The sequence below is a fragment of the Polypterus senegalus genome, chromosome 14, assembly GCF_016835505.1.
Source record: "Polypterus senegalus isolate Bchr_013 chromosome 14, ASM1683550v1, whole genome shotgun sequence".
NCBI classification, from domain to species: Eukaryota; Metazoa; Chordata; class Cladistia; order Polypteriformes; family Polypteridae; genus Polypterus; species Polypterus senegalus.
This window is the reverse complement of record NC_053167.1, coordinates 7,962,604-7,977,969: the sequence shown is the minus strand read 5'-3', so window position 1 is coordinate 7,977,969 and position 15,366 is coordinate 7,962,604. Positions and strand designations below refer to the sequence as shown.

Genomic DNA, 15,366 nt, shown 5'->3' with positions numbered 1-15,366 from the left:
TCACGTGGAGGTCTCAAATTAACATGCGGTTCATTTTTTAATCCCTACGTCAGGGAGCTCTCAATAAGCCTGCTCCAGAAATATCGTCAACCGGAGAGCCTAGACATTTCCTCATAGAGACTTTCTTGAGTGCCATTGTGTGACTCTAATCAGAGAGCATGATAGACCATTTGCATGGTGAACACTTTCACCCCAAGCACACTTTAACATTTGTAAGTGTATCTGGAGTGGTAATATCTCTAAATGTGGAAGGAAGATTTTAAAACAAAGCACGCTCCACTCTGCAAATGGAAACAGTGGAACTCCTTCTGACCCCCTTATATATTGCATGAACTAGTAAAGTCAGTCTGTGACAGGAGGGTCTCAACGTCCACTTACTCCCACCTTTATGACTTGCATTCCAGGTACAGACGAGTGGCTCCTTGAGAATGGGTGTGTCCACATGGCAGTGCTACTCCATGCTGGCAGGGCGCAGAGGCACATCCTCTGTTTTTAAATCACGACTTCAAGAGAAACTGTTACTTACTTTGATGTGGCGAGAGCGGCTGCCAGTTTTTCTCTAATCCTAATGGATTATTGATCTCTTTAAAATTTGTTTCATGGGATTATGGCATTAGTGTGGGAGCAGGAAAGGAGTTGCGCTAATTCCATTTCATGTTTGAAGGGCCACTAAAAGCCTGTTATGGCTTTTTAATTTTATGGATTCAGGTCTAAGTAAAGACAATTTTTAAAGCATATAGGAAAGTATTACTCAGAAGCTGCCCCACAGGGTGAAGTCATTGTTCTCTGTCTCCTTGGCAGAGTTTGTCTGCTGCTGAGATCACACTGTCTCCTTTCTCCTTCTTCTCTAAACACCTGTACCACTGACCTCCAATGCTGGTCACTTCAGCTGTGCCCTGAAACTAAGCAGTCTGTTCAAGTTAGAACTGCAAAGTCATTTCCTAAGAAAATGAAGCATGTCTGCACAATGATAAACACGAAATTAGGCTTTTATGTAAAACAAAACTCAGAAGGCAGAATGGAGCTGCATGGGTATACCAGACCCAATAAAGCAACTATCTTCCTTTGCTTGAAGAAGACTAAGTCTGCTATAACAATGGAAGCCCTGTGGTTGTGAAGCACAAGCCGGCTGAAATGCTGGGAGCTCTGGGCTGGTGAATCATTTGCATCCCGTAATGCTTGAGTCCACGTTTCATGTAATGGACCAGTGAACCTCCATCTCCTTTAATATTGGAAAGCATGTTGTAGCGTGCAGCTTCCCAACTCACTAACTACTTAACTTGTAATAATTTGATGGAACCCTTTCAGTCCGGTTTCAGGGCGCAGCACAGCTGTCAAACTGCTCTGCTATGGGTAATTAATGATTCGTTTATGGCAGCAGACTGTGGACAAACCAGCATATTAATTCTGTTAGACCTCAGTGCAGCATTTGACTCTCCGGTCAGACATGAAATTCTACTGTCCAGAATGGAGAACATGCTGGGTATCTCTGGCACTGCCCTCCAGTGGTTCAACTCCTATCTGATTGATTAGCCTTGGCAACAACAGATCCCGCTCGGCGCCAGTCACACAAGGAGTTCCTCAGGGCTCTGTCCTCGACCTTCTCCTCTTCTGTATTTATATGCTTCCCCTTGGCCATATTATTCGTAGCTTTGGACTGGGTTATCATTTTTATGCAGACGATACTCAACTCTATTTCAATGTTAAAAGTGCAACTTCATCAGAGCTTTCTCAACTCATAACTTACCTCAGTGAAATTAAAACCTGGATTGAGCAGAACTCTTTAAAATTATAGTGCAACAAAACTGACCTCCTGCAAATTGGGACTAAAATGCAACTTAATAAAATGAGCTCCGTTCCCAGTCCATCTTGGCGATGATCTCATCAGACCTGCATCTACTGCAAAGAATCTTGGTGTCATTTTTGATTCCTCCCTTTCTTATTCCACCCACATAAATCACATTAAGAAACTTTCTTACTTTCACCTCTGTAACAAATCCCGTGTTCGCTCCTTCATCTCCTTTTCTAATGCTGAGAAACTTGTCCCTGCTTTTATCACATCCCGTATCGATTATTGTAATTCCCTACTGGCAGGCCCCTTCTAATCTTATATCACAGCTCCAGCTTATTCAAATCTCGGCTGCAAGAGTCCTTACTCGAACAAGCAGCAGCGAGCACATCACACCCATCCTGCTCCGTCTTCACTTGCTCCCTGTGTCTTACCAAATTGAATATAAAATCCTACTAATAACCTACAAAGCCTTAAACGACCTCACGCCAAACAACATCAGTGACCTTCTCCATCACTATGTGCCTGCCTGCCTGCCCACCCACTAAGATCCTCCGATTCTGGCAATCTTGTTGTGCACCACACTGATCTTCACTCCATGGGTGACAGCAGGGCCTTCAGCTGTATAGCGCCCAGACTCTGGAGTGACCTACCGAAATTAATCAGGTCAGCTGACTCCATGAATTCTTTTAAAAAACAACTCAAAACTCATCTGATCAGGAAGGCTTTTAGCTCTACTTGACTTTATTAGCCTTCGCTCAGTTTACCTCCATGTCAAGATGCTCATGTAACCTGTGTGTGTGCGAGACCATCATTTATGTTGTCTGTTAGGCTTTTTTTCTCTAAATTTACTATCTTACTCTTCTTTATTTATTTATCTGGTTTAGTACAACACTATATACTGCATACCCTGCTGTTCTTTCTTAAACTCTGTGAAGTGCCTTGAGCATGAGAAAGGCGCTATATAAATAAAATGCATTATTATTATTATTAAAACCTGGGCCAGTAACCCACTCATCCTTTACAATACTTGAAGCCCTGGTCCAGGAAAACCTCATTCTCCTGTACCACCTGGAGTCCTGTGCCAGTGGAGCACCACTCTGTTTAACAATAGGAGACCCTGTCAGTGAGGGGCTTGGTCAGCTGTAATAAGGAGGGCTCTGGACCACTGAAGCTGAAGCCTCCTGTATGTCTTCTATAACTTTATGAATCTTAGGCCATTGAAGCCCCAGACTTCTCCATTACTAAGAGCACTAGCTTATTTCAACACTTGGAAACTAGAACTCTGTATCAGGGGAACTCCTGTCTCATATCACACTGACAAGACTGTAAACCAACTGTCTGTTTAGAATTTCAGAGCAATGGTAAAAAGAACAAGTCATTCTTCCCAACAAGCTCATCCATCGTATTCACCTACAGATGTCCAAACTAACATCAAGTCAAGTTTTAAAAGTTCCCTAAAGAGCTGCTCTCCAACAAACTACTTGGTAATTTATTCCATATGTTTGTAGTTTTATCCGTGAAGAAAACCATTTTAACATTTCTGCCCTTAACTAGAATCCTGCTGTGTCCCTGTTTTCTTGATACCGAGTTTATTTTAAATTAACAGCTGGTATTCATTGTGCTAATTCCCTTAATAATCTTAAACACTTACTCAACATCAGTTCTTAATCTCATTTGCTTAAAATTTGTTTATAGCATTTTGTTTAAAGGTTTAGACCAGGGGTGGCCAACTCCGATCCTGGAGAGCCACAGTGGCTACAGGTTTTCATTCTAACCATTTTCTTAATTAGTGAATATTTTTTGCTACTAATTAACTTCATTTAATTCATTGGCTATTTATGACTCAAACCCTTTAAATCAGGACTGAGCAGTGTCGGTCCTGGGGTGCCGAGGTGACTTCAAGTTTTTGTTCCAACTTAATTGCTTCATGAGAAATAATTCTGCTGAAATTATTCTGCAATCATGCTGATGAAGCACTCATTGCTCAAGTGACATGTTTCCTCACTTGTTAAGATTTTGAACCCTTAATTGCTTATTTTAGTCTTAAACAGCTGTATTCATTGTTTAACTGATCCATCCATCCATCCATTATCCAACCCGTTATATCCTAACTACAGGGTCACGGGTTCTGTTGGAGCCAATCCCAGCAAACACAGGGCGCAAGGCAGGAAACAAACTCTGCGCAGAGCGCCAACCCACTGCAGTAGAAATAAGATGCAAATGACAAAGGAACCAGCAGTTTTCTGTCTAGCTTGTCTCCATCTCCACCCGTGTGCGTTCATCATTCACTATTTGGTTTAATTAAGAATTCAGAAAGAAACCGAAGAATTGAAAATTACTCATCCACGTTAGGCTTCAGATCACTTGGATGATACGTGTATCATTAGAAATGAAAAAGAAAATCTGTGATTTAAGAATGAACTGACATGGTAGACTTAAAACATTAACAAGTCATTAAATTACATAAGATCTTTTATTGGTGAGGATTGGCTTCTAATTAAGCAACTGAGTTGGGACAAAGACCTGTAGCCACTGTGGCTCTCCAGGATCAGAGTTGGCCACTCTGGCTCGGACCATTGATACACTAAAATTTTACAACCTAAAGACCCTGGCCATTGAAAAATCATCCTTTTGTAATATTGGCAGCCATAGCCAGGGAAGCACAACTCTTCTCTAACTGCGCCAGGCCTTGGGTAGGGAGTCACCTCTTACAATAGGAGATCTTGGTGAACGAAGTAACAGCATCCTGGAACTCTAGGTGGCCAGGATGAGTTACATACGAGCATCATGAAAGTACCCAGGAAGAAGGCAAGAAAAGCATTTGCCTTACTGTCGCTAAATCAGCAGGAAGGTCAGAGTTATTTCAAGCACTTGAACAATGGAAGCTCAAGCCAAAGGCTTTTAAAATAGTGAGTGCTCCACCAACCTCAGCTTTCATCCATCCTTTAGATAGATAGATAGATAGATAGATAGATAGATAGATAGATAGATAGATAGATAGATAGATAGATAGATAGATAGATAGATAGATAGATAGATAGATACTTTATTAATCCCAAGGGGAAAGCTGTAGAGGTTACCCGATGGCTGGTGGTTTTCATTTCTACCAAAGCCAGAGATACAGTATGTATTCCCATGACCTACTAGATGTTCGCCAGTGCTAAGTCTCTGTGGTTTAATAAAGCACTTACTGTCCTTCAGAGTCTCACTACTCACCATTCTCTATGGCCACTTTGTTGTCTTAATGAACAAAGTCAGTTGATGGGCCAATAATGTTCTTTCATTCCTCTTTTCTCATTAGCATGGTGGCCTGTTTCAGAACATTCGTTGAGTAGTCGTTAAGTTCCCCGTAGGTGTTTCATGGGACTGAAATGGTCTGTTAAGTATTTAATTCTATCCAGAAGGATACTTAAAAAATGTTGTCCTCGCCTTGCCACAGTGCAGCATTTTTCTGTCGATTAATAACAGCAAATTCCATCTGAATATGGTGAAATTCTATCTTTCTTTATGTTCAGGACCAGAGGTGGGTAGAGTAGGCAAACATTGTACTCAAGTAAGAGTAGAGTCACTTCAAAATAATATTACTCAAGTAGAAGTAAAAAGTAGTCATCCAAAACATTATTCAAATAAGAGTAAAAAAGTATTTGGTGAAAAGACTACTCAAGTACTGAGTGACTGTTTGATCATAATAAATGATTTATTTTTTAGAAATGTATGTAATAAGACAGACAGAAATATAAAATAATGTGCAAATGCTGCCATTTCCAAATAACAAAATAAAAAATGAGTAAGAATAAATAACATCTTTACAAAATAAAGATGCACAAATATCACAAAGTTCCAAATTTCAGTTTTTCACAACAAAGCTTTTGAAGCCGATAACTATAGTAGGTAACATGTATGTTTGAACAGTGCACACTACTTACAGTGACGAGATACACCGTAGACTGACAGTATAATACTGCATATTCACTTGACCTCCAAATAGCACAGCTGATAGAAAATAACATTAGAACAAGGCAGCTTCTGCATGTACAAGAAGTCTCACTTTACCTTGACTGTCTGTGTCTGGACCTGTTTGGTTAACACGTGCTTGTTCTTCATTCAGTGAAGTGATGTTTAAGCTCCAGCAGGAGTTGGCTCTTAAGGTCTCTGCAGTGAAGCTGTGACCGTTTAGCAGTGATCAGGAGCCCTGTATGATTAAAAAGTCTCTCACAGGCTGCAGACGCAGGAAGTTTGTGTGTGGTCATGTGACTGCATGGCTACGTCTGATAAGTGAAACCGAGTCATGTGATTATTATTGCTACGTCTGATTGGTGAAACAGAGTCATGTGATTATCGTTGCCACGTCTGATTGTTGAAATGGAGTCATGTGATTATCATTGCTATGTCTGATTGGTGAAACAGTCATTCCGTAGATCCACTGGTGACTGCTCTCCAACTAAAATATAGCGTATGTAAATGTGTAAATGAAAAAGTAACGAGTCGAGTGTTGCCCAATGTAGCAGAATAAGAGTAGCGTTTCTTCTTCACAAAAGTAAAAGTAAAAAGTATGGTGCAGTAAAACTACTCTTAGAAGTACAATTTTTTTTTTAAAAAGTTACTCAAGTAAATGTAATGGAATAAGTGTAACTCGTTACTACCCACCTCTGTTCAAGACAGGTCAATTGACTGACTAATGTATATGAATGCTAAGCACAGTGTTTATGTCTTGCACTGGTCTATTAGATGCAGTCTGAGTTTAATGTTTTACTCAATGTTTTTGTCCACTTCATGTTCTGTGTTGCTGCTGGAGCAGTTAAATTTACACTCAAGGATCAATAAGAATCTGTGCTCCTTATATTTTGCCTTCCATAGTTTATGGACCGTTTTTTGTCATTTTCCCACCACAGGCACTTTGTTTTCAGGATCCAGTTTTTTCCTGTATGTTGTAGGCCCCGGGCCACTTGTGGTCCCAGGACACTTTTGTGTGTTACGTTCCCTTCGCACAACAAAATATGCAAAATATGTAATGTGCAAAGAAGTTTGATGCCTTATTAAGTTTGGCACGAATGGGAGTTCACGGCAGATCTCCGCGCCATACTGCTTAAGACTGATTGTGTCTTTTCAGGGGAGATTATTGCTTTGGTGCGGTTCGTGGCATGGTTTACCGGGTGGCGGCTATTTAAAGTGATGCAGTGCAAAGTGCGGCTCTCCATGTCCAAAATAACTCTCCAAAATTCAAACTACTAATAGATTTGTAAGATGGTGCCAGTGCATGTCATCAACCCATCAGCACAATTTCCCACTCAAGCCTCATTCACTGTAGTTCCTAGTTGAACAAAAAGTAAATGTCCTGAAGTACCAACTAAAAAAAAGTTCCAGGAACTAAAAATGGCACGGGTTCCTGCAGTGGGAGTGCTACAAAAGTTCCCAAGTTTCTTAAAAGTTCTGAAAGAAGTTCAATTAACGAGGAGAACACAAAGGGGATTAGAGGAGTGGAAGGACGGGAGGTCAATGTAAGCACTGTTCCTAATGTTGTTCCTATTGTTAGTTTGCACCCAATGCTGGAGGGATTACCATCTGACCTTGAATGCTGCTTATTGGATTTCCATTTTTTTTTTTTTTTGCTATTTTCAATTCTTGCCCCCAGAATCCTGGACTTTGAATTTCCTGCATTGAGACCATCATGGTGCATGAAGCAAGTTGCTTCATTATACTACATTAGTTGTGTGATGTAGTTTGGCTACTCCGTCACTCTCTAGCTTATCATAGTGTCTCGTTGTACTTTTAAAAGGCCATCCAATAACCATCTTAATCCACTTCGGGATCAGAATCTATTTTAGTAGCACTCTGCATGAAATAGCTACAAACTCTGGATGGAGCAGCAGTCTATCATGCTGACCCATTTCGAGATATCAGTTAATCCTAAACATGTGTCTTTAGGGAGAGCACCTATGCTCACTTGCATAGAACGTGCCAATCTGACATGAACAATTTTTATGCCAGGATTTACATCTGTGGCTGACTCTGGGGCTCTTTGAAGCAGCAATGTTAACCACTGTGCCGCCCCTCTTACCTTAAAGGTGTAACGTATTATCTGCCTCTCTCCCTCAATCTATACAGACACTGTCGACACTCTGCCCCGAAAAGGTCTTCTACACGATGGGCTGGCATGTTGACAGCTTGAGCGAGTGCAGCGCAGCTGTATTATTATTATTTAATCAGCACACTGCGTTACAGCCCTCTGGGGCTGTGTTGTGTAGACAGCAAAATAAAATAACAGAGTCGTTTTACAAGCAGTTTAAATTATTTGGTTTAATGTTTAAATTTCCTCTGTGAGTGTTTTACGCAAGTGGTGACATGGCTGCTTGCTCAAACAGCAACAGCGGTGGAGCAAAGACGCATTTATAAATTTGATAATTAATAATGGATTAATAACTTCATGCCACATAAATGCACATAGAGTCATGGGTAATGAGAAGTGATCGCCTGGGCACATTTAAATGTTTACACCTGTCTATAGCTAGTAGGAGTAACGCCACGCGCCCGGCACATGGAAGCCCACATGTTCCCATTTCAGAACTGCAAAGGAAATGACTTGAGGCACAGAGAAAGTTTGCAGAAATTATCTACTCAATATGCATACTGAGCTTTGTGGTGCAATGGAAAGCAAATGTAGGATTGTTGTAATGAAATTCATAAGAGCCAAGTAGATCAAGAAAAGGTTGAGAGAGTGATCATCCTTTTGTATCATACATTCAAGCTGATCATAAAGACTACACACAAAGAAAATCCTCAATGGAATGAAATCAGAATGTAACGTGGCACCATTATTTGTGTGAAAATCAGCAGTTCTTTGGTGTGGTGTCCCTTGTACGGTGATACTAAAGCCTTCATGGACGAAACAGAGTCAGAGATGTACTGCCAGGAGAGGCAAGGCAGGGTGCCCTTTTAGATAGGTACTCACTGCAACGAAATATCTACAGGACCCCCCTCGCCCCCTTCAATACACTACCATGACCCCTCCAATTGCAAGAGTGTTTGTGGTGAACGTCACCTTTTTTTTTAGTGATGTTAAATGTAATCCATGCTATTTTCATAAATCGTGAAGAGGATTTCTATGTCTGGAAGCAAAAAAAATGGAAAAACAGGAAATAAAGAAAAACCTTCACAGCGATGAGTAGGAAAAAGTCCATAATGTCCATTCAGTTAAGTATGCCCATGTTAACATGGCACTGTGTATAATTAACTAAGTTGGTTAATTAGCTAACTCTGATTTCATTGTCGCTCAATATTCAAAGGGCTTTACCATTTACATTACATTTATTTGCTTGGCAGACGCTCGGCCTGTTTGGACAGGTAGCAAAAGTTGATTGCCACAAGTGAAAAGATGTAATAAGCAGTACATTTAAAATCGTGAATTACAATCATTAAAGCAGTTCAATTTAGCCTAACAACAAATTCACCAGCAATATATAATATCACAGGGCAAGGTTTATTTTCTATCAATTAGGCAGATATTCACAGAACAATTGGGTTTTCAATTGCATCTTAAATACATTGAGGGAGTCAGCAGTACGGATGGAGGTGGGCAGCTCATTTCACCAACTTGGAACGACACAGGAAAAGAGTCAGGATTGAATCAGGATTGAGTCTTGACACCACGCAGAGACGTCATCACCAGACACTGGTCACTGGCAGGCCTGAGTGGGTGAGAAGGAGCGCAACACCTCACCAGTGTCTCCATATACTCAGGTGCTGACCCACTGACTACTTTGTAGACAAACATCAGGGATTTGAACTTAACTTGTGCTTCTTAAGAGGGCCAATTTTGATGACCTGATGAGAGGAGTTGCCGCATTCTGGACCATCTGCAGCGGCTTGATAGCACAGAAGTGAGTTGCAGTAGTCCAGAATTGACAAGACCGAAGTCTGGAGCAGAAGTTGTGCTGCATACTCTTTAAACCTGGAGGACATGATGGCTCCATTTCCTGTAATCAAGGCCCTCAAACACTGATTTTGAAAGTTGCAGTAATACCTTTACTACCCAATTTTTTGGTTTTTGTTTTTTACATTTCTAATGTGACTTTCATTTATTTTTTAAATCGCTTTGCTCACCAACCCCTAGGCGGGCACTACACGCTAGCCACATCGTGGATTTGCCGGTCACGTATAGTGAAGTGGATGTACAATTTAAACAGATTGTTATTTTCGTGGGATTTGTTACATATGCATAATAGAACTAACTATTTTACATTACAGCGAGTAATTAACCATAGTAAAAAATAGTAAAATGTAATAAATTGAAAGAAAATTATCTTTCATGTTGCGTTAGAGGTATTTATTGCGTTATACGTTTTTGTTCTGTTTGGCTTTGAAATTAGCATGCAAATACTTTTTAAATGTACACTTTTACTGTAAAACTTCAGCAAAAACAATTTTTTGAATTAACTTTTCAATATCGCATTGAATTTTGATTCCATGTTTGGACTTACATTATGACAACACAACATATAACTGAGTGAATATCTTTTCTTACTCTCTAATGAATAAACCGACTTTTTCGAATGTTTGTCCCTGTGATTTGTTAATTGCCATATATGATACATCCTTCTTTCTACAGTAATTCGTGCAGTGGAAGACTGGATGGTGTTAACAGTTGTAGATATTCTTCGGGATATTGTAAGATGATGTTTTCATTTTTCGCACCATCACCACCAACTGTTTCAGCTTAGTCTATTGATATGCATTTAACCAATCGACAGTTTTCACATTAATGCATTTTACTTCATCGTTTCTCGGTGCTAGTAATATCCGTGTACTCATTTAGTCTGTTGGTAACCCTTTTGGATGAAATTCTTCAATACGATTTGAACATAAGTGTTCTTTTATTGGGAACTTAAAGTGAGGAAAACATAAATATTTATAATAGCTGAGAGCGCAGGAACTGTGTCTGACAAAAGCATTCACATGAATGAGAGGTGAAAGGACCGTGTGCGTGGTTGAAAATGGTTGTGAGGAGGGCGGGACTTGAAAAAATCTCTTGGAAACAGTCTCGTCTCATTTTGTCTCAAGATTTTCTTTTATAATCGAGAGATTTAGATGTGGAATTTGCATTTTTTATTACCAAGTACATTTATTTTGCTTTTTTTTTTTACTTATTTAAATGTTAAAGATTTCTGTACAAATTATTAGGTTGTTTTATTTATATAATCAGTTTTCATAAAATTAAAATAAAAGATATGTGTTTATTATCCATCCATCCATTTTCTAACCCGCTGAATCCGAATACAGGGTCACGGGGGTCTGCTGGAGCCAATCCCAGCCAACACAGGGCACAAGGCAGGAACCAATCCTGGGCAGGGTGCCAACCCACCGCAGGACACACACAAACACACGCTAGGGCCAATTTAGAATCGCCAATCCACCTAACCTGCATGTCTTTTGGATTGTGGGAGGAAACCGGAGCGCCCGGAGGAAACCCACGCAGACACGGGGAGAACATGCAAACTCCACGCAGGGAGGACCCGGGAAGCGAACCCGGGTCTCCTAACTGCAAGGCAGCAGCGCTACCACTGTGCCACCGTGCCGCCCTAGAAAAATCCTTTCCATGAAAAAAGTATTAGCAAGAATATGCCATAAAACAAATATTTCTATATCTCTTTTGTTGACACAAATATGCGTTGCAAACACAGAAGTCATGTTTTCTTTTACTGAAACTCAAAGTGGACGTATTCAGTAAGTTTTAGGCTTTTATTTACTGATGGAACCCCATGCTTGAAATCCTTCATTGTAAAGAACCAATAACATTTTAGTTTAGGAACTGCAAAAATGCACCAATTACTTATTTACTCTTATGTAACATGACCTTAACAAAGTTTTCTTTGAGTCTTCATAACACTTACAGAGCATCAGTGAAGTGTTTAATCATGTCTGTAATCTGACCTCCTAACAAAACATCACTTTGGAGTGTCTGAGGTGGTCCAACTGATACACATTTCTCTTGATATTCCATATTTAGGGTAAGACCTGTGAATCCTTCTTATTAATAAAAGTTTAATATCATATCAATATGCCACACTGCACAGGGATGAATAACCAGTCTACTGATGTGTTATAAGTGTAATGAAACCCAAAAGAAGCCTTTGTGAAGGTCTTGTTACATAAGAGTAAATGGGCAATAGACATATTTTTGCAGTACCTAAACTAAACTGTTACTGATATATAAGACCAGCCTGGCTAAAACAGACACCAAGGACACACAATGTTCAAAACACACACGTTTATTCTCGTCTTCCTATTTTATACAACCAAGTATAAACCAGCACATAAAACTCAGTCCTTTTTACATCTTTTCCTTCTGCTACCTCCACTCCTCCAGTTGCAAGCTCTGTCCTCTGCCTCCCAACTCCGGCGGCCTCCTTTATACTGCTACCGGAAGTGCTTTAGGTGCTTCCAGATTAACTTCTGGCAACACTTCCGGGTGTGACTGAAGTGCTGCCTGTGTATCCAGCTCCTCTTCTGGCAGCACTTCTGGGTTTGGCCGAAGTACTGCAGATCTTACTTCTGGAGCTGTCCAGGTGCTTCCTGGGGTCGGCAACGGACCCCAACAAGTTTGAGCTTTAAAGCCCCAAGCCTGTGTCCCCAAAGAAACCCAGGGGGGCTGCCCTCTCATGTCCCGGGGAATGAATTGCCCTTCTCTCTCTCCCCTGATTTACCAGTCCTCCCAGCGGGGCACAGTTCCTGGCCACATACATATATATATATATACACACTCACCTAAAGGATTATTAGGAACACCTGTTCAATTTCTCATTAATGCAATTATCTAATCGACCAATCACATGGCAGTTGCTTCAATGCATTTAGGGGTGTGGTCCTGGTCAAGACAATCTCCTGAACTCCAAACTGAATGTCAGAATGGGAAAGAAATGTGATTTAAGCAATGTTGAGCGTGGCATGGTTGTTGGTGCCAGATGGGCCGGTTTGAGTATTTCACAATCTGCTCAGTTACTGGGATTTTCATGCACAACCATTTCTAGGGTTTACAAAGAATGGTGTGAAAAGGGAATAACATCCAGTATGCGGCAGTCCTGTGGGCGAAAATGCCTTGTTGATGCTAGAGGTCAGAGGAGAATGGGCCGACTGATTCAAGCTGATAGAAGAGCAACTTTGACTGAAATTACCACTCGTTACAACCGAGGTATGCAGCAAAGCATTTGTGAAGCCACAACACACATAACCTTGAGGCGGATGGGCTACAACAGCAGAAGACCCCACCGGGTACCACTCATCTCCACTACAAATAGGAAAAAGAGGCTACAATTTGCACAAGCTCACCAAAATTGGACAGTTGAAGACTGGAAAAATGTTGCCTGGTCTGATGAGTCTCGATTTCTGTTAACACATTCAAATGGTAGAGTCGGAATTTGGCGTAAACAGAATGAGAACATGGATCCATCATGCCTTGTTACCACTGTGCTGGTGGTGGTGGTGTAATGGTGTAGGGGATGTTTTCTTGGCACACTTTAGGCCCCTTAGAGCCAATTGGGCATCGTTTAAATGCCACGGGCTACCTGAGCATTGTTTCTGACCATGTCCATCCCTTCATGACCACCATGTACCCATCCTCTGATGGCTCTTTCTAGCAGGATAATGCACCATGTCACAAAGCTCAAATCATTTCAAATTGGTTTCTTGAACATGACAATGAGTTCACTGTACTAAAATGGCCCCCACAGTCACCAGATCTCAACCCAATAGAGCATCTTTGGGATGTGGTGGAACGGAGCTTCGTGCCCTGGATGTGCATCCCACAAATCTCCATCAACTGCAAGATGCTATCCTATCAATATGGGCCAACATTTCTAAAGAATGCTTTCAGCACCTTGTTGAATCAATGCCACGTGGAATTAAGGCAGTTGTGAAGGCAAAAGGGGTTCAAACACCATATTAGTATGGTGTTCCAAATAATCCTTTAGATGAGTGTATATATAAACATCTACGTGTGGAAGTGTGTGTGTCTGAAAGTGACCATTCTTTTTTTTTTCCTTTCTGGATTTCTGATTGCCTCTCTTACTCACACATACGCATTTTTCCTTTTTTCAGATTTTCTACACAGCCGTCCTCTCCCTGGACCCAAGGGCTGATCTGTCGAAGCAGCATGGGAAGGTGTTCAAGCTCCGTAATGAAACCCATCACCTGTTTGTGGGGCTGCAGCCGGGTACAACGTACTCATTTACAATCAAAGCCAGCACAGTGAAGGGATTTGGTCCCCCGGTCACAACACGAGTCACAACCAAGATATCTGGTAATTGAATGTGGACCAGCTTGTATATGGGCAGCTTGTGCTAAAGTTTATCAGTTAAGGTCAGGTCTGCTTCTTTGAAAAAAAAATAAAGATGGCTGGGTAGCATAAAGGCAGCCTACTATTGATTCACTTTGGTTCTTTGGCCAAGCCTGGCCAGGGATTATACTGTCTGCTGACTCAGTAAGAAAGATAGGAAAATGGCAGAGTTCTTGGAAAACAGACAATGTGAGCAGAAGAGAAGCGAGGCGGTCAGTATTTTCTTTTTCATGTAGTTTTCCTGTTTTCATGTTGCAGACATTTGGTAAAAGCAGAAATATTCCTTTGTGTTTATTTTGTTTAGATGTGCATCAGTGTCAAATGTATGGATGATGCTGAGAGTTGTGGAGCAGAAAAATTACCTTTTAGACAATGCCAGTTAGAGAGACTTGAGTAGTACTGGGGGCTGTTGGTGTCTGTTGGGTAACACTGGTGCCTTTAATGTCTGAAACTAACAGTTAATATCTGCACAAAATGCATCAGTGTTTGAACAGAAACAGTCATGTGCATGGGAAATTACCCCACAAAACTGAGCAACCCCCTTTGTCCTATACTGTGAATTCTGAGCTGTTGAAGGTGGAGTTTGTGAGCATCACTTGCCATATACAGTATGGCGCCAGCACAGAGCTGGGCTGTTTCATAGATTAGAACAGAACAGAATAGAGTGCCTTCTATTGTCATTGCACAGATGTACAATGAAGGTTAGTGTGTTCCCTGAATAATACATACAATATAATAAAAACAGATTCAACATATGCTAGGCATTTTAAACTGCACAGATACATTAATATAAACCAATAAAATCAATAAAACATTGAAGGTGAAAACATATTAATAGCAAATAGTGGAGTAGCTCCATTTTACAGTAATTTCAGTGAGTCTCTGAGATATTGTACTTTTGTCCCATTGGTGCCAAGGGTGACGGTGAAAGACATCAGATCAAAAGCCCTTAGAGGCATTATAGAGTTACTTAACAAAATTGAGTTGGTGTTCAGGTAGAAGCGTTTCAGTAGTCTGGAAGAATGCATCTTATTAGAACTCTTAACGCCTTTCAGGAGGCTGCAGAGTAAATAGGTGGGTCCCTTCGTAAATATCGAGTTCGGTCCCCTAGTGAAGATTTCATAATCTTTACCCTGACGGAGGGAGCTGGCTGCCAGATATTTGAGGTTGAAGGTCACACACTCTACGAGGTATTGCTCTTTCCACCTCAAGGACATGCACGTCCACCTCAGCCCATATCATGCTG

The 15,366-nt window shown here is 40.9% G+C and overlaps 1 protein-coding gene across 11 annotated transcripts in view; it reads left to right on the top strand.

Annotated features, from left to right (window-relative positions):
- The window catches only part of ptprt (protein tyrosine phosphatase receptor type T), a 612,567-nt gene that overhangs the window by 334,536 nt on the left and 262,665 nt on the right, over positions 1-15,366 (top strand). For all 11 annotated transcript variants that reach the window (XM_039734414.1, XM_039734417.1, XM_039734416.1 and 8 more), the window contains exon 10: positions 13,883-14,084. In XM_039734414.1, the coding sequence (XP_039590348.1) occupies positions 13,883-14,084 (202 nt within the window). The remainder of the gene's footprint in view (positions 1-13,882; positions 14,085-15,366) is intronic.